General features: G+C 32.9%; 1 protein-coding gene across 3 annotated transcripts; it reads right to left on the bottom strand.

The window, feature by feature from the left end:
* Positions 1-904: 904 nt before the first annotated feature.
* On the bottom strand, positions 905-20,732 carry LOC134695737 (tryptophan 2,3-dioxygenase-like). Of its 3 annotated transcripts, none has more exons than XM_063557128.1 (14): positions 20,613-20,732; positions 17,428-17,592; positions 13,904-13,994; positions 13,251-13,318; positions 12,523-12,588; positions 11,868-11,929; positions 10,844-10,919; positions 6,427-6,540; positions 5,751-5,870; positions 4,444-4,500; positions 4,147-4,201; positions 3,775-3,912; positions 3,356-3,446; positions 905-1,691 (listed from the first exon to the last, which is right to left on the bottom strand). In XM_063557128.1, exons 1-14 carry the CDS (start codon positions 20,628-20,630, stop codon positions 1,460-1,462), a joined length of 1,353 nt encoding a protein of 450 aa, XP_063413198.1. In that variant the 5' UTR covers positions 20,631-20,732; the 3' UTR covers positions 905-1,459. The 3 variants fall into 3 exon arrangements, with proteins under 3 accessions (XP_063413198.1, XP_063413199.1, XP_063413200.1); XM_063557129.1 differs by lacking the exon at positions 20,613-20,732 and adding an exon at positions 20,193-20,331; XM_063557130.1 differs by lacking the exon at positions 20,613-20,732 and adding an exon at positions 19,791-19,911.
* Positions 20,733-21,119: the final 387 nt, after the last annotated feature.

Genomic DNA, 21,119 nt, shown 5'->3' with positions numbered 1-21,119 from the left:
CCCCAATTTGATGGACGAAGTGTAAAAGTTAGAAAAAGTATTTGATTGATAAAGGTGTGTGCAAAAAAAAACATATCCCCCTTTTTTAAGTTAAATGGGAGCTCTCTAAGCCAAGATCAATAATATCCTTTATGACATATTATTAAATGATATGAGCAAATAAGCCCTAATACGGATAAATCAGCATGTGCAATACTAAAAACGTTCCACTGTCGATATAAATCAAGATTTAATATTGCTCTTCAAACAGGGTCAATACGGAAAAAAACAGGGCCAATACAGAAAAAAGCGGGAAAAAAGCCGTATTAGCCCTAGGGCTCATACAGGACGTTCACTTCCGGTTTTCAATTTTCTTACGCCATTACTTAACTTTGGAAGTACTATCGTTATGCATAAAAACATTTGAATAATATTTTTCAAATTAAAGTCATAAAATAAACAGGTTAAATGATGTGCAATGTTTTGTAACGTCTTAAAGTTTTGAAACGGAAAAAACAGGGCCAATACAGAAAAAAGCGGGAAAAAAACTGTATTGGCCCATGGGCTAATACAGGACGTTCACTTCCGGTTTTTAATTCTCTTATAATCATTTAATAAAAGTGTCTCGGGTCTCGATGCCAATACAGCAAACCTTGAATCTATACCAGTGCCAATACAGAAACAGCCAGTTAATAACACTATATTATTTTTTGTTAAGTAATTGCCTTTTATAAAGTAAGTTTATATATAAAAGTAGTAATGGATGATAACAGGTAAATACATTGATAAGTCCTTTTTTAAAAGAAGAACCTTTATCTGGTCATATACAATTTTACACTAACTAAAAACTTAAGTTAGTAATGATACACGTCAGACAAAAGTCTTTTGTTTTATGAGATCAACCTACAAAATACCACAACATTCGTCTGTTTGAAATGTTTTATTACCGTAACAATATAATTTTTACATAACATTCTACGTAACAGATATAATACACAATTTCATTGTTGAACAATATGCTCATCATTTCATATTTTTTTTTTTTGTATTTAAAAAAAACACACATTTTCATTGACTTAAATGCAATATATCAAAGATATATAACCATTTACTACAACTGCTTTTTACAAAACCGTATCGACTAAAACATTCAAGTCTCCTTGACATAAAATATTAAACATATAACAATCTGCTTGAAATATGAGTGTGCTAATGTCTTATGTAAATTAATCAAGATTTTTGTTTATTCTCTTTGAAAAAAAGAGATAACTGTCTGTTTGTACTCATGAAAAAAACGACAACTTTCTATGTATTCTCTTTGAAAAAAAAGAGATAACTTTCTGTTTGTTCTCTTAAAAAAAGATAACTTTCTGTGTATTCTCTTTAAAACAAAGAGATAACTTTCTGTTTGTTCTCTTAAAAAAGGTAACTTTCTGTGTAATCCCTTTAAAATAAAGAGATAACTTTCAAAATACGTCTTTTATGTGAAAAATACAGGTCTAGTACGTGGACTTGTTCCGGTCATCTGACGAGGACTCGATCCTAATGTTTGTTTATCCAACTGGTCACTTAATTCCTCAGTTTCTGGTAGGCGTGAAGTGGACACTGTACTAAGGGTTCTCTTCATACTTCTCGTTAGTGGTGGAATGTATTGACGTGGAATAAGGAATGTCGACAAATTAAACAGATCAACAAACACTTTGTATCGATCACTGAAAACAAACAAAAAAATATATAATTGAGAATGGAAATGGGGAATGTGTCAAAAATATAATATATTAAATCAAATCAAACATTTTATTGGTATAAAATTCGAATATTGGGTTGTTACAAAGACACACATAACAATATTTACAAACAAATCAAACTTTTGTTGAAACATGGTATAATTTGTGAAGTCAAGTCATAAAATTAGACAGAAGCAAAATAATTAAGCTTACAGGTTCTTGAATTTAATGAAGACTGTTTCAAAATAGGAATAAAGAAGATGTTATGGTTCAATTTAGCTGTGACAACAACAATATGATTTTGTTCTTTATTGTATGCCTAGTGTTAAAACTGATTGATTTATTCACAAGTACTCAGTTTATATTTATATCATATAATTGAACCATAAAGACGACACACCTTTTATAAAGCATAGGTACTTGGGGACAGCACAATTTTATGCTTCTTTGTCCTCCCCCTTTATTCAAAATTCAGTTGTTTTTTGTTTTTTTTTTACCATTCATTTCAATTATTTTCGTGTTTCACAAATTAATATGAACATAAATATTATAAATAAGTTGTTTTTGCTATTTACTATCAAATCCAAGTTTACTTTCCAAAGCGGTCACTGATATATTCTTCACACGTGTAACGCTGTCTTAAACAACTGCTTTCTTATCTGTCGACAGTCAACAGTGTTTTTGCTCAAGAAAATGACATTAATTTGGTGAATAATATTATAATTTATTTTTATTCTCACATGATGGACATAAATGAACAAAATTTTGAGTTACGATCTGATAATGATATTTGGTTATCGACATGGGATTTTTACTCGATTAATAATTTGATACAAAAATCCCAAAAAATAATGTTTAACTATTTTTTTGTCAATTTGTCAATTCAATATAATGTTTTCTTGAACTTTTCAAGCAGTTATTACTTTTTAAAAAACAAAACTGTTCATATGTAAAACTCAGCTTACTCCAGTTGCCTTAATCTTTGATAAACCTGAGATATGAATCTAGTTAGGTAATAATTCTGCTGCTAATATTTTGTGTGGTATTTATTTATAAAAATACTTGATTTGAAAAACAAAAAATTCTGACCGGTGAGATTTGGTAATAAACTTATGGTAATAGAGCTATTCACATATTCATGTACTTCAAACCTTTCTTGAACGTTCTTGTTAAGTATATCCATGAATTCGAAACTGCTTCGAATGCACAAAATTTACAAAGTATCATTTTCCTTTATTACAAATCTTACTATTCAACTGTCTATAATAATAGAATAAAAAAAAATCACAGCATAGTTTTAACATTAAATAAAATAAATGCACATAATTTAAATAAATTAAGATGGTTAAACTGTTTAATCTCCCGTTTTCCTGACTTACGACAATGCCTTTACCAAAACAGGAATATGGCAGTTGTTATCCATTAGTTTTGATGTGTTTGAGCTTTTGATTTTGCAATTTGACTGAGGAATTTTCGCTTGAGTTGTCCATGGAGTTCGGTATCTTTATTATTTTACTTCTTTCTGCTAAAAGATTTAAAATTTTCATGGACATTTAAATCCGGAATATTGAAGAGCAATTTCCAGAATGAGAACAACATATATCTATATAACAAAGTTCATTTGGTCGTTTATTTCGAGTTCTTCATACCTGATGGTAGACCGTAAGTAATGGTAACCAGACGATCCACCTGTCCCTATTTTACTTCCGATCATGCGCTGTACCATCATAACGTGATTATCTATAACAAACAAACAAACAAAAATAGAAAAATGATTACAAACACTTTGCGAGTAAAAATCTTCAAAGAATAAATTAAAAAAATTTGAAAGAGATAAGTGGATATTCAGAGTAATTTGATTTAAAAAAACAAAATAATATTTGAACAAAATACTTAACGTGTCCCTTTAATTTCATGACTATGTAATATCGTCGAGCTATTTATTTATTGGTCATTATCGAAAATATGTGTCTTTTGTTTGTTTGTCGTTTGTTTCATTCCCTCTTCGACTTTGTCCCCCATGATATCTCCTACCCTTCTTCCATTGCATGATATATATTATACTTACAGCGCCACTTAGTAATGAGTGAATCTATATCCATCAACAAAGTAATCATCTGGAATGGTTGGTTGAATCTCGGTTCATCTCGATACAGAGATATCATGAGTGCACCCTGGAATGCTTTATGGTTTATTCTCCTTTCGCCTGACAAATAGAAAGCATATTTGCATAGTTGATCCAGTGTATTCAGGTGGGAAAATGTATTCATATCAAATATATAATATATATGTTATATGAAAATTTAAATTTAAATTAGATTAAAGCTGTCAAATTCTTAAATGAAATGTATTTAAGTAATCATGTTTAAAGATTATGGTTTGCAGTCAACATTTAGAAATGAAGGATAAAAAAATCAAAAACACGTAAGCAAATATTTACCTCTCTCTACATAGACGTTGTATTTTTCAGCTGTAAAAATAGATTCAAACGAGTCCTACAAGAAAAAATACACAATGTCTCAACAAATACACAATGTCTCAACAAATACACAATGTCTCAAAACGTTTTAAGGGTTTGAATAATGTGTTCTGAAAAAAACTATTTAAATGAGGCTTTACACTGCTAGAAAATGTTATTTTTTAAAACAATGTTTCAAATATGATCATAAAAGATTAGTATCAAATGAGACAAATAAAAGGAAATGTCATTTTCAACTAAAAGTCTTAAAATCCTCACCTTCTGTTTGTTGTATTCAGCAAGCAATATTTCTTTTTGTTTCGGATCTTTCTCTTCCTTTAAAAAAGTTTAATACGTTATGTTAACCATGGTAATTGAATTCGTTCATGATTTGTAATATGCCGATGGGTCTTATACACAAAATATCAGTTGAATGGATTGATTGTACTTTATTTTGTACACACTTGTGATAATTTTGATTTCAGTAGCTTAGTTCGTAGTTTCTTCTGGCTAGAAATAATTTTTTGAAGAACTCATATGGTGCATCAAACCAGCATACTTACTTATAAAATTGATTTAATCTAAAGAAATGTTCTGTTAATACGAAATGCAAGTTATGATATATGCCTTATTCGTATCATTTATGCTTTGCATCATAACGGACAGCAGATAAGAAAAACCTGTGTTGTACATAACACAACAGGGATTAACACGTATTTGTATTTTGTCTTTCATATCTTACATTTCCATCCGGTTAAGAATTAAAAGAACTGCATATATTTAACAGTACAATTAATTACAGTTCAGCTTTTGTTATGTTCAAAGTATTAACTTTCAATAAGAACACTCAAATACAATCATGACGTATAAAAATACTTGAATTCCAAGTGAGGCTCATGAGCAAATAGGATCTTAATAGATAAGTTAAAATAAAATCAACATAATTTCAATTTGCCATAGAGAGAGAGGCAGTCTGAAGAATGTTTTGTTAATAATTTCTAGTGCAAATGATTATGAAGTCTTGAAATAAAATTGAGAATGGAAATGGGGAATGTGTCAAAGAGACAACAACCCAAACAAATAAAAAAAAAACAGCAGAAGGTCACCAACAGGTCTTCAATGTAGCAAGAAATTCCCGCACCCGGAGACGTCGTCCAGCTGGCCCCTAAACAAATATATACTAGTTATATAAAGGCTATGCGTCACAGAAAATATAAAATAGCTTTTCAAGTGGTCACAATTATTAGGCCTAACTATTTGTTTTCAATTTATCAAAGCAAAATTTATAAAATATCATACCAGTACCGAAGCAATTATTACTGTATGCAATGATTGTACTGTCGTGGATCAGGACTGGGTTGATCCAATCATCGCAAATTTCCGAAAGAAAGATTTAGAGATGTCAATTACGATTATGATGTTTGGGAACATCCAATAAAATGTTCTGTCGTTAAGAATCATTTGACCTATAATGGTTTACTTTTAGAAATTTTTACTAGGATGGAGTGTTTTCTCATTGCCACTCACACTACATCTTATTTAATCTATAGAATTGCTGGTAAATCCCTGTGCTGTTTTGAATTTACCATGTATGGGGTATGCCAGTCGTTTTCAATCCACTGGTACACAGCTGTTTTGTATCTTTCCCAGAAGTTAAAGTCAGCCTTTTCATGGTCAGTTAATCCTGGAGTCCGTTCTAGCCATTTCTTAAATATGAAAAAGGATTGTTTAAACTTTGACAGAAGCTGTTTTTAAAATATATGACTACTGTTATGTACAAGGCAGTAACATCCATTATAATTTATATAAAACGGAAATGGTACAAAATGCATGAGGTTAGATTTTATATTTTTTAATTTTCATTATTTTCATGTCCCCAATTGGGCTTATTGGTGTTGTAAACACGAACATGATTATAATACGTTTCGTAAGGTAGTAAGAATTCTGTCTGATAGATGTATACCGTCACTGCTTTACTTTATACATAAATAGAAATAAATGTGTCGCTTGTTATATAATCTTTGTGCTGTTTGATGGATTACTTTAAAAGTGTACGTCTTTTTGAAAAATTGCCATTTTCATTATCGTACAACTTTTATCTTAATTTAGGAATAATCTTTTCCTGATAACGATGACAGCCATCACTATAACATTTTAACAAAGTTGTTAACTAATAATGTATATCTTATTGAATAAGGATTGGTATATTGCCATAAAGCATAAACTAGAAATAAATAAACAAATCAGTTCGACTATTGTTACCTCAAGTAACGTAAGCAATGGAGGTGATGTAATGGAGTCTGCTAACATTTGTTTAGATTCTTCGTCCTTAAAAACTTTCATGTAGTGCTGTTGATTATACTTCACTCGATTTTCCTGCAATAAAACAATGCATATACGTGCCTTTGTATGTAATAACTTTCACTTTTATTACTTTGCGAAATGAAGTTGTCTTAATCTAACATATTCCCCTTAAGCTTTCGTTTTGCGTTGTACATTCAAATTTCATATAGATAATAGTGTATATGCGTATAAACATTTCCATTGAGTGAACTGCGAAATATCGGTTAAACTTCTAATTAGCATAACACTTTAAATTACTTTGAATCAGAATTTCAAATAACATAAAACAAAAACTATAACCTGAATTGTTCATAGCCTCGGTCACACCTTACCGTATAGCACGAACGGAAGCCTAAAGGATGAAGATAAAAATTGTCCGTTGCCCAAATTGTTGTCCGTTGGCAGTCCGTTGATGTTCTGACCGAATAAAACGGACGTGTAACGGATGCATAACGGACACACACGGAATATGCAACGTACGAGAAACGGACACGTACCGGTGTCCTATAGCCATTCTTCCCCCATGCCAATTTTTCCTGGGGGAAAAACTGGATCGATCCAATATTTCCCCCCGGAAAAATTGGCATGATCCAACTTTTCCCCCTCAACGTTATAGGGGGAAAACGAGGATCAGGCCAATTTTTCCCCTTTGCGGCATGATAAGCTAGTTTTTCCTCTTTATAAATTTATAACGTCGGCGACGTCAGTTAGAAATTTTTATTCTAAAGAAAGAATATTAACTTTTTTGATTAGTTTAGCGGTACCAAAGCTTCATTGTACTACTATAAATTGATATGTATTTATATATACCATGTAAACATACAAGTTATATTTATACACACGAAGCACATTCTGATGCAGTGATACAATCCATTCTCATTCGTGAACCCTTAATATCATTGACCTACTGAATACAACTACTTAAACCACTTCTGGTCAGTTTGAAGATTTTGACTTTACATGATAAATCATGTTTGTACCACAAGGTTAAAGTACCCATCAAAGACATGGATAGAGAAAGATACTCATCGCATTTTAAAGCTTTCATTCAGGAGAAGAAGTTCGATAAGGATGAAACTTCATCAAACCTAGGTGAGATATGTACCCCCTCTCCAACCAGCATGGGAGACGTGCAGTGGAAACGTGGAAGTACAGGAATATTCCACCTGCCCTAAAAGTGTATATAGTGTCGACCACGATCTAGCACTAATGATACAAATATCCACCGGAGTTACACGGACATGGTACATTTAGTAAGTTATAAAAGGCCACCGTACGGCCTCCACAAATGAAAAAAAAACAACTATTTAGTCGGCTATAAATTGCTCCGACCATACAACTTAGGGAACAAAACAAACAAAACTAACAGGCTTATTGATTACAAAATAATTTACAATAAATACAAACTCAAATGACATGAACCAACAACAACCAATGTACCCGGTAATATATATATACATGTTCCTGGCTTTGGAATGGACATTGGTACATACACAATGTGGTGGCCATAAACTCAACCCTCCCCAATGAACCCAACCTAGGACAACACATCGCAAGGAAAAAAGTATCAGTTGCAATTGGTTTCACTAAAAATGTTGATACGTCGAACAAAAATCACTTACACAAGAACAATAGAAACAAAGCACCGAAATAAAAGTACTCGCAGTTACTGAAATCTATTTCAAAGCTAGTGAAAATATATAGACGGACTAGTGGACATAGACAGACTGGTAAACATGTGAACAGACGGGTGAATTTGTAGACAGACTGGTAAACATGTAAACAGACGGGTGAATATATAGACAGACTTCTCGACATGTAGACAAACATGCAGTTGAAAATGTAGAAAGACTAGGGGACACAAAGAAAGACAGATTAGTTGAAACATAGACAGACTGATAAACCTGTAGACACAACTTGTATTAATGTAAAAGAGCTAACAAATTGTATCTATAAACCTATTTCGGTTTCATTTTTAGACGTGTACATATATACGGTGATATCTATTATATAGGGGGAAAGATTGGCATGGGGGAAAAGTGACTATATGTATACGTATTGTCAAATTTCCGCGGGGGAAGAATGGCAATGATCCAAAATTTCCACGGGGGAAATATTGGCTCATGCCAGCCTTTCCCCCGGGGGAAAAACTGGCATGGGGGAAGAATGGCTATATAACACCGGACAGAACGGATGTCGAACGTACATCCAACGGACGAGTACCGCATAAAACGGACTCCTAACAGAAGCATACCGGATAAAACGGATGAACAAGATATACGGACAAGACAATAATGATTCATGTAAATCACACAAATATTTAAAATGTTTCTGTGTAACTGGTTTTGGTTTGTTCTTTAAAATTCCACAAAGAAGCAGTGTCTGGCCTGCATAAGAACTGCTGGATTGTGAAGACGTGCCTATACCCTCAGATCGATTATTAATAATAAGAATTCATGCACCTTAAGAAATCTGACATACCAATAATTGACATTTCTGACGCAAAATTTTCAATTGGCATTTATCAGTTTCAGATGCGTTCATCATCCGTTTTATCAGTTATACGTCCGGTAGAAGTCCGTTTCACATTCGTTCAACATCCGTTTTATCCGTTAAACGTCCGGTAGAAGTCCATGGGTGAATTTATCTGTCAGACCTCCAATGGATGTATAACGGACACGTAACGGATACCAAACGGAAACGAAACGGACGAGTACCGTACAAAACGGACGCCTAACGGACGTTCAACGGATATGGACGGACGTCTAACGGATAAGAACGGATGTTTAACAGACATGAACGTGAAAAAAAGTTATCCGTTAGGCGTTCGTTTGAGCTATCCGCTAAGGTGTGACCGAGGCTTGAGGGAAACACATGCATGAAAACGTGTCACCTTACTTTAGTGGCAAGTCATAGAAATCAAATTGAATATATGGAGATTAGTGTTAAACGGTATAGATTTGACCAGCATTTCTGAAAATGGCATTCGTGCATCTTGCAACGGTCGTTCACTATAGTATATAAAACCCTTTATGGACAACAGCTTACAACATAAAAGATGTTATGAATTATATGAAACAGGGGGGAATATTGCTGGCTCTATAACTTCAACATACCTTTATGACAAGAGCTATTGTTAATTATACTTAAACAAATTCTTCTTTTGTCATCAATAATAAATCATAGACTAGTGTAATAATAAATCTTCAATCTCAACGGTATAACGCAGCTAGCTTTAAAACTTATTATCAACGGTATAAAAGAGGGACGAAAGATACCAAAGGGACAGTCAAACTCATAAATCCAAAACAAACTGACAACGCCATGGCTAAAAATGAAAAAGACAAACAGAAAAACAATAGTACACATGACAAAACATAGAAAACTAAAGAATAAACAACACGAACCCCACCAAAAACTAGGGGTGATATCAGGTGCTCCGGAAGGATAAGCAGATCCTGCTCCACATGCGACAAATCCGGTAAATAGTCTAATTCGGTAGGTCAAATTCATGAAAGGGAAGTGGATTGTAGTTACGACGTAAGGAACATATCCGATATCATTTGTGAAACGGTTATTCCATAACGGTCAACCAACTCGTGATGGAGTCCGTAAAATTTACGAAGGGATGATTTCAACTTCATCATTTGGAACTCTTGATTTAATAGCTTCCTTGTGAGCAGTAACCCTCTATCAAGAAAATCATGATAGGAAATGCAAGCACGGGAATATCGTATCAATTGGGAGATAAATACCCCGTATGCAGGTGCTGCTGGAATGTTGCTACTTAGAAATGGAAAGTTCACAATTGGAAAGCTGAAATCATCTCTTTTGTCGTAAAGTTTTGTCTTCAACCGACCCTCATTGTCGATTTCTAGATATAAGTCAAGATATGAAGCCGACTTAACTGTATATGTAGTATCCTGTATCTCCAATTCGATGGGATAGATGCGATCCACATAGTCACCAAATTTTGAATTGTTTAGTGAAAGAACGTCATCTATTTAGCGGAAAGTAGAGTTAAAGGATATTGCTAACTTCTTATCTTTCTTCCTAAGAAGTTCCTGCATGAAGTCAGCCTCATAATAATAAAGAAACAAGTCAGCAAGTAGAGGGGCACAGTTTGTTCCCATTGGGATGCCGACAGTCTGTTGAAAAACACGTCCTCCGAACGTAACAAATATGTTGTCAATCAAGAAATCAACGTTGCCAACTATAAAACTTATTCCCTGAGACCCTCATAAAATACCATGAAATATTAAAAAAAAAAAAACAAAGAAAAACATATCAGTGTTCAATGTCATTCGGTATTCAAATTAAAATCATGTGACTTTACCTCTTTTATTCCAAGTTTATTTTCCATCAATCTAAACTGTAGACTTTGAAATCCAGAGGCCGAAGACAAATGCTGCCTGTAAAAAAAAGTGTGTACTTTATCATCAGTATCAATCTAATAATAATAGAGGGATGCAGACACTGAAAACGTTAAATTGGAACTCTTGTGGTTAACTTTGCTAATTTTAATACACATATTAGAAAAGCCAGTCTGAAAAAAGTCATGAAAAATTAGTATGTATACAAAATTAGAGACAACAGTATTATGTTCAGAACTCATAAAAGCACAACGAAAATATAGGAAGAAAACAAAAGAGCGAAAACACATGGTTGATCGTTTTGGTATTCCCTTTAATAATTCAGTTGCAAGTATTTCACCGTACTTTGACCTTTAATAGTTTACTTTAATAAATTTTGATTTAGATGGAGAGTTGTATCATCGGCGCTCATACCACATTTTCTTATATCTACATACATGTCCATGATGTCCAGGACGAAAACAAATTAATATTGGCTTTACTCATTGTTGAAGGCCGTACGGTGACCTAAGGTTGTTTCATAATAATGATTATATATTATGGACGTCTTTTAATTGGGATTGCCATTCGTCCCGACCGGGATGTTATTGCATTACTACTGAAAAATGCAGGTTTTCTGGACAAGGACACATTTTTTTCTTTAAACAGTCCACCTATGGTTCTGAACATGCAGAGAGCCTGATACTCTTTCGACCCGATGCACCGTTACGTATATAACATCATCTTATTATGCTCGGACTGTGTGCGTGTTCATACTTTCAATACAACCAAACTCACGCCCCACTTTGGTAAGGATTGACTGCCTGTCAGAAGAAAAGCAAAAGTGACCATACTATTATATTCGCTAGTTCAAACAGAGCGACACCTGTTTCCTGTTGATCGTATACAATGTTTTCATTCTGTTATTCGTATCTGATCATATCTTAAAATTATGGGTTTTTTTTCTCGGTTTTATATCTATAATAGAATTATTTTAGGCAAATTTACCTGAACTCCAAAAAATCCAGTGGCGTCATTGATTCTAAAATCATAAACTGATCGACCATCAACTGGAAAAAACGAAGAAAAAAGTGATGTAACAGCAATTACAGTCTGGACTTGTATCATTCTTATTTTTTTATTCATTTGTAATACATTTTGAAGATTTCAAAACAGAATACATTTTTTTTTCATTAAATTATTTTGATATGATAGAAAACAAAGTCAACTTACAAGATGCGTAAACGAACTAAATTAGAACGTTAAACGAATACATGTACAGTCTTTTCCATAAATTTCTACAAAGTGCGCTTGCACGCGAGATATTACGTCGTTGTTACTGCTAGCATGTGAGAAGGAACATTTAATGCTGATAGTGTCAACCAAATTCCACATTCATATATCATATTTTCGTGTTTTCTTCCTGAATCATGCCCTATAGACGGGCAAAAGAATATGTGATCCCGATTGCTATTAAAGCAATTATTTTGTAAAGAATATGGTTGCAGTGTTTCCGCTTGCAGTTGCAGAATAATTGATCTGCCAATCGTACAAAGCAAGTGTTGGTCTGTGTTCTGTACCTAACGGACTGATAGTCGGACATGAGTGTGTGAAGAAATGTAATTCGGGTAAGGCTAACATCCATAGAGTATAAGTTACCAACCTTTAGGATGAGTACAACCCTACTCAGTCTGTTGACAATCTTCAGCATCTGGTTTTCATCCAATACCTATATAAACAACAATAATTATTCTTGGTTTGTTCTCGTTTAGTAGGGTCTTAGATGTTTATTTCGGTTACATTTTGTTAAATTTTAGCATACATTTAATTTCATGTATCAGTAAAGGCTCCCTCGTCTAACTTGTGTTAATCAAATCATAGAAGTATTATATTACATACTTCCATGATCAAATATATAAACGAGAGTTATATAAATAGAATCAGCACTTACCGACTGTGCAAGGGCTGTATAGCCAGTCAAGGTCGTTTAAACACTTCCATATATATATAATCAGCACTTACTATATTAATGCCACAAAGAACTTCATGTTACTGACAACTAAGTTAAATTCCAGTTAAACTTATCAATAGAGCCTCGTTCTTCTTACACTCAAACCACCAATTGGTACACAATCATAAAAGAGTGACGAAAGATACCAGAGCAGTCAAACTAGTTGATTGAAAATAAACTGACAACAACGCCATGGCTAAAAATAAAAAGACAAACAGACAAATAATTATACAGAAGACAAAACATAGCCTTGAAAACTAGACTAAGCAACAATAACTGGGGGTGATCTCAGATGCTCCAGTAGGTCACATTCGAAAAAAAAGGGAGGGTATTGTAGTAACGACATAAGGAACACATCCAATATCATTAAATTGACTTACCGGCATCATAAAACTTTCTCTGACAGAATCTACTTCGAATAAAATCTGTTTGAACCATAGTTCGTATGCTGAAATGAATCAAAATAAACTATATATTCAAAATATATTACGTAATTGTCATTGTGTTCTTGTTTAGTAAATTCAAATATTTAACTCATTTTTAAATTTATTTTTGTCGCAGATTAAGAGCTGTATACCATCTGATCCTTCAATTACTCCACTGATTTATAAATTTGTCATTAAAAGTTAAAATAAAAATACAAACCGATGTAAAAAACATAGAATCATGTTTGGAGACCAAGAATAAGGATAACTGAAAAACATAGTGTAATGTAAAACCACAACATATACTTAAAATCGTGTATAGAGTTATTGCTATTGTTGGTTTTTACTGAGTTTTGTTTTTTGAAAAGCATCCCATTTAAGTATTCCCTTAAAAAGTTTGGAGATTATTCCGTTTTTAACATACACAAAGGCCTAATTAAATGATTGTACCGTATAATTTTTCATGTAATTTTTGTCGTCTCCCAAAATAAATCAAAATTTCATGTAAAATGGTTGACCTGTTGTATAATGTAACATACCATAGGTTTTGAATTGTCCCAAAATAACCATTAAATTTACAGTACTGCTTTCTGCAATATAATATTTACCTTGGTGGGTTATAATAAACAGGTGTTCGTCGTGAACTGGCTTTCCAGCTATAGAGCTAGACATTGTTTGACATTTTAACAACTTCTCTAGCTGAAATACATATAATAAATAGGATAGATATAAACTAGAGGCTCTAAAGAGCCTGTGTCGCTCACCTTGGTATATGTGAATTAAACATTTAAGGAAGCAGACAGTTCATGACAAAATTGTGTTTAGGTGATTGTGATGTGTTTGTACATCTTACTTTACAGAACATTCTTGCTGCTTACAATTATCTCTATCTATAATGAACTTGTCAGTGTAGTTTCAGTAGAAAATGTTAGAAAAAATTAACAAATTTTATGAAAATTGTTAGAAATTGATTATAAAGGACAATAACTTCTTAGGGGGTCAATTGACCATTTTGGTCATTGTGACTTATTTTTGAGTCTTAAATTGCTGTACATTATTGCTGTTTACAGTTTATCTCTATCTATAATAATATTCAAGATAATAACCCAAAACAGAAAAATTTCCTTAAAATTACCAATTTAGGGGCAGCAACCTAACAACGAGTTGTCCGATTCATCTATACATTTCAGGGCAAATAGATCTTGACCAGATAAACAATTTTACCCCTCGTCAGATTTGCTCTAAATGCTTTGGGTTTTGAGTTATAAGCCAAATACTGCATTTTACCCCTATGTTCTATTTTTAGCCGTAGCGGCCATCTTGGTTAGTTTGCCCGCTCACAAAATACAATTTTAAAACTAGATACCCTAATAATGATTTATGGCTATGTTTGGTAAAATTTGGCCCAGTAGTTTCAGAGAAGAAGATTTTTGTAAAAGTTTACTAAGATTTACGAAAAATTGTTAAAATTGACTATAAAGTGCAATAACTCCTAAAGAGGTCAACTGACCATTTTGATCCTGTTGACTTATTTGTAAATCTTACTTTGCTGAACATTTTAGCCGTTTACAGTTTATCTCTATCCATAATAATATTCAAGATAATATCCAAAAACAGCAAAATTTCCTTAAAATTACCAATTCAGGGGCATCTACCAAACAACGGGTTGTCCGATTCATCTTAAAATTTCAGGGCAGATAGATCTTGACCAGATAAACAATTTTACCCCATGTCAAATTGCTCTAAATGCTTTGGTTTTTGAGTAATAACCAAAACCTGCATTTAACCTCCATGTTCTATTTTTAGCCGTGGCGGCCATATTGGTTTGATGCTGGGTCACCGGACACATTTTTAAACTTAATACCCTAAAGATCGATGATTGTGGTTAAGTTTAGATTAATTTGGCCCTGTAGTTTCAGAGAAGAAGATTTTTGTAAAAGATTATGGAGATTTACGAAAAATGGTTAAAATTGACTATAAAGGGCAATAACTCCTAAAGGGGTCACCTGACCATTTTGGTCATGCTAAATTATTTGTGAATCTTACTTTGCTGAACATTATTGCTGTTTACAGTTTATCTCCATCTATAATAATATTCAAGATAATAACCAAAAACAGTAAAATTTCCTAAAAATTACCAATTTAGGGGCAGCAACCCAACAATGGGTTGTCTGATTCATCTGAAAATTTCAGGGCAGATAGATCTTGACCTGATAAACAATTTTACCTCATGTCAGATTTGCTCTAAATGCTTTGGTTTTGAGTTATAAGCCAAAAACTGCATTTTACCCCTATGTTCTGTTTTTAGCCATGGCGGCCATGTTTTGTGATGAAATGGGAATTAAAACACAAACTTTATTCTAGATACCCTAGGAATCAATCAGATGAAGTTTGGTTTGAATTGGTTCAGTAGTTTCAAAGGAGAAGGTTTTGGTAAAAGTTAACGCCGGACGACGGACGACAGACGACGGACGACAGACGCCAAGTGATGGGAAAAGCTCACTTGGCCTTTTAGGCCAGGTGAGCTAAAAAGAAGTGGTGGCATGATTTGCAATGAGACAACTATTTACAAGAGACAAAATGACACAGAAATTAATCACTATATACCGTATTTAGATGTTAATTTCTGTGTCATTTTGTTGCTCATTGTTGAAGGCCATAAGTTAACTAGTAACTAGTTAACTAGTAACTAGTTAACTAGTAACTAGTTAACTTATGGCCTTCAACAATGAGCAAAGTCTTTACAGCAAAATCAACTATAAAAGTCCCCAAAGTGACAAATGTCAAATAATTCAAACGAGAAAACTAACGGCCTAAGTAATGTATAAAATAATGACCGACAAACAAATATGTTGCACAGCAACAAACGACAACCACTAAATTATAGGTTCCTGACTCTAGGCACATAAAGAATGTGGCGGGGTTAACCTAGTTTGATTGCTGAAAACAGGATAAACCACTATACAGTTTCTTTACAGCAGCTTGAAAATCCTGCACATCGAGGCAAGATTCAGCTGGCCCATAAAAAATAATGTAATTGCTAGTTCAGCAAAATGGATGACACACAAAACTCCGAAACATACAAATGAACCAAAATACAATATAAAATTTGAAATGATTCATACATGATATTTCAAGAATATCTTTGCCTCAGTTGTTCGTATTTCGTGATCATTTTCCTTTCCATGTTCAAAACTTTGTCACCAGTCTTTTTACTTGTCGACGGCAGATGTCGGTTGCAGGGCAAAAATTGCTTACTCTGTCATCCCAAAATTTTAGTGGACTCCGTGGTGCTCAACTTTTTATCTGTTCAAGTTATAAAAATATAGCTTTCTTCTACTTAAGCTTTTATTTCCGTTTTATCTTTCGTGGATGTTGTTCGTCTACCTATCTTAATTTATTTATGATTTTCCTTACGCTACCGCCTCGTCATATTTAAAATTGAGAGTGGAAATGGGGAATGTGTCAAAGAGACAACAACCCGACCATAGAACAGACAACAGCAGAAGGTCACCAATATGTCTTCAATGCAGTGAGAAATTCTCACACACGGAGGCGTCCTTCAGCTGGTCCCATCGTAAATATACAATATATATACTAGTGCAGTCTGAGAGTGCAGTGCTAATGAACGCCATACTATTGTTTGCATCATTCTTTTTCTCATTTATTACTTTATAAAAATAGATTAAACTATTTTATGTTAAATTCCTGTATATCAAAGTTGTTATGACATTTAAAAAAAGAGCATATGCATGAAGAATTAACCGACTTATTTAAGCGACATTACATAAACATAATGTACTTTTATTACTATATTAACCAGTGGTACTATATTATGCATGTTTAAATGTTTGTATTTTGTACCTTAAAGAATGTTCATTGGAAATGTGATAACTCTTTGAGAAATAAATTGAAATGCCTACATGTAAAATACAAGTTTATGTAATTTAATTGTTTTTGTTCAAAATTTTACTTTTTTTAAATCATTTTAGCATGGTAAGTTGTCTAACTTTGGTAGTTCTTGTTAAAAAAAAAATGAACAAACAAATGCTTTAGAATAGGCACTTAAAAAAAGGGTCTGTCGGGTAAGAAGAAACTTGTGTCTTTTTATACGGCAGAAATAATCACTCACCTGTAAGTATTCCCTGTATGAATCAGGCACTCCATTCATTTTAGGTTGCTGTCCGTTTTGTCCCATTGGGCATCCCCCCATTGAGTTCTCCTCATCCTCAGAATCAAATCCATTGGTAGCTACTGGACATTTTTTGTCTTGTTCCTTCTCCTTTCGTTCCATTTTCTTTATAAAACAAATATGAAATAGTTTGCTGCTTTTTCACATGAAGTTACGAACTATACTGTCATTAGTGAAAAGGCTGTCACAGGTTTGAAGGATGATGACATGATAATTATAAACTTTTATTTGGAACATGTATTTGGATACGCTACAAACTGAGTGATTAATTATAGTTAAGAGCAAAGGCCACATGCATTTGGACATATTTTGTTGTCAGTAAGCAAACCGGGTCATTTATTTAGCGTAAGAAAAATCAGTGTTTTAGGAAAAATGTGTTGTACAAATACTGCTTGTATACATTTCATGGCTTAAACAACCTAGTGTCTGTGGTGTGTGTTCGTAGAATATTACTTAAAGCATTTAGGTTTTTATTTAAAAATAAACAGCTGCGCCATGAGCGCATGATACGCCCGACGTCTTATGTGGAAGTTATATGCAATAATCATAAATAGTTTCTGAGAAAGTTTTAAGCAATAACCATATATATAGTTTTTAAGACACGGCAGGAAACCCCCCACACTGGTTTTTTTTAACAAAAAACTAAATATTACTAAAATAAAATTTTGAATCAAAACCAAAATGTATACAGATCTTTAGATTAATATAACAAAGAAGTGTGTAAAGTTTTAAGCAATAATCATAAATTATTTTTGAGATACGGCGCGACATGTAAAAAAAACCTCCCCTGTTTAACAAAATACTCAATAACTCAAAAATAAAATTTTGAATCATCACCAAAAAGTATACAGATCTTTAGATTAATATAACAAAGAAGTGTGTAAAGTTTTAAGCGATAATCATAAATTGTTATATATATACGGCACAACATGTAAAAAAAACAACCCTCCCCCTTTTTAAAAAAATACTCAATCACTCAAAAATGAAATTTTGAATCATCATCAAAAAGTATACAGATCTTAAGATTAATATAACAAAGACATGTGTAAAGTTTGTAGCAATAATCATAAATCGATTTTGAGATATGGTGCGACATGTAAAAAAAACCCTCCCCCTTTTTTACAAAATATTCAATAACTCAAAAATGAAATTTTGAATCATTACCAAAAAGTATACAGATATTAAGATTAATATAACTAAGAAGTGTTTAAAGTTTAAAGCCATAATCAAGAATCGTTTTTGAGATACAGTGCGACATGTGAAAAAAACACACCGGCCCCCTGTTTTAGTTACAAAGTGCCGTAAATCAAAAAGTTTAAATCTAATTTTCACCAAAAAGTATACAGATCATTTGACCATCATAAGAAACATCTATATTAAGTTTCATGAAATTTGGATAAGTCGTTCTCAAGTTACGGTGCGACATGTTTACGCCGGACAGACGGACAGACAGACAGACGGACGGACGGACGGACGAACGGAGGACATGTTTATACCATAATACGTCCCGTCAAAATTTTGACCGTCGTATACAAAAGAAGAGATCAACAAATCTAATTTTTAAAGTACATCCTCTTTTGTGTCCAGCCAAAGCATCAATCTCAACATGCCCCGAACAAAACAACCAATATTCAAAGGTAAACATTCTTGAGACAGTTATGAACTGTAGTTCAGTGTCCATATACATTTATATTGATTTGTTGTCGGTTGTTATACGTCCAGTAGCAAATTTTTCATGCATATATGACCAGATAAGATATTTTTATTGGTTTAAAATCCAATATTACAGGATTGTTACCAAGACCATAAACATCAATTTGGTTATACATAACCAAACATGTAATTGGGGTCGTCCGGGATGTATGTTGGGAAATATTTGGTTTCCAGTGGAAACTGATGGTATATTGGATAAGGACAGAAAAAATACTCGCAACAGATAATCTATGGACACCTTAAAATGTTGTTGCAAGGGTTTATAACGTGCAGAGAGCGTGGCGCTCTCTTTACTCAAGGTATCTGTTTTAACGTCAACAGTCTGTCCGTACGTGACTGCTTACTTGTACATCCTGCACAGACATAAGGACGCTAAACTTTGGCAAGGGTTTTACTGCCGGTCAGAAGTAGACGAAAGTGACCACATTGCTATTCCTCAGTGACCTTTATATACATTTATAAACTAACATTTTTAAGAAAATGTTTTATCAAAACCATGCAAATAGGAACCATTTCAGTGTTACTTGCTTGGTCTATGATGATCTTCGTGACTAATTAGTAATAACATTAAAAGTATAAGAGGTACCGACCCATTCGTCCTCTATATACACTGAGGGATATCGCTCAATGTGTACAACGCGTGCTCCTGATATATGCTCGAAAACGCAAGTTTAGGAGGACACAAACGTAAAATGGTCGACATTGTCAAATGTATTTACATGCCTAATCACGTGTTCCTATGTATTTATAAGAATAACCTAATTTGGTCATGTATGTTATACAATTTAACCTATTTATAACGATTTAAATAAATATAAAAATCAGAAGATGTGGTATGATTGTCAATCGGATAAGTCTCCACAGTCCAAAATGACAAACAAGTTTACAGTTAATAGCTTTTTGAAAGCATGCTAACACGAGTGATACTCAGTTAAAAACTTAAATATATGTAGAAATGTTAAAAATTGCAAATGAAAAACAAAAACACTTACAATTCAACGGAGAAAATCGCTCAGTTTACGATCAATGCAGGCAGTTATCTCGTACAAGGTTAAAATTTATTTCGAAAATAAAATAATATTGGACGAGCTTTAAATGGTCACATGGTTGATTATTAACAATGTAATTTATTTAAGGATTGAACAGTGACCTAAAAACTTCGTACACAACATTCAACTGAAAAATCAATGGAAATACTGTTCATACTAACTAAATAAATGTACCCTTTTTTACTTTAAGCCATCTTTTTACTTGATTTTGACTTCAGTATGAACTATGTGAAATGTTTTTCCTGATGAAATATATTATAAGTATCAGTATTTATTTTAAGTTTACATTTCCCGGATTAAAAGATTTATTTCATAATATTTTTGAATTGTTATTTATTATATCCATACGTACAAGATACTTACCCGTTCAGACATTATCATTGATTGTTATCCAAGTAAAAAATGTACCTTAAATCAGATCGAAGTTGTATTCTAATATCTTTGAAATTTTCAATTTATAGAGTGTTTTTAATTGTGATAATTAAGCAGATTTAGTTGATAAATTTAAGAGGATAAAAAACTTACATAAAAGTACGTGGCTTTTATTTTGAGCAATACTATATTTACTGAGTTAATGCAAAGCTAGATAATGACCTTTTATTTTATGTCTGGCTTCATATTTAGGGAACGACCAACTGACTTCAAAGGAAAAGATGTATTGTTGGTTTTTTTTGTTATTTTTTAAACATTCCGAACAAATTTGTTAAAAATATTGTTGTCAAGCAGATGAGAACAAAAAAATTATGATTCCAGATTTTCCACACATCTTATATGTATATTTTGATAACAATAATAATGATAGCGTTGACAACCAGAAAAAAAAATGATCGTGCCTTCCGCGGACAAAAATTCGGACTCTAATAGAAACAC

This window comes from Mytilus trossulus, chromosome 14 (assembly GCF_036588685.1).
Source record: "Mytilus trossulus isolate FHL-02 chromosome 14, PNRI_Mtr1.1.1.hap1, whole genome shotgun sequence".
Taxonomy (NCBI): domain Eukaryota; kingdom Metazoa; phylum Mollusca; class Bivalvia; order Mytilida; family Mytilidae; genus Mytilus; species Mytilus trossulus.
This window is presented reverse-complemented; position numbering and strand designations above follow the sequence as displayed.

Coding starts and splice junctions, on each gene's coding strand:
- LOC134695737 (XM_063557128.1), bottom strand. Junction 13,319..13,903: donor GTTTATTATAACCCACCAAG/GTAAATATTATA, acceptor GATTCATTTCAG/CATACGAACTATGGTTCAAA. Junction 4,202..4,443: donor CTGAATACAACAAACAGAAG/GTGAGGATTTTA, acceptor TTTTTCTTGTAG/GACTCGTTTGAATCTATTTT.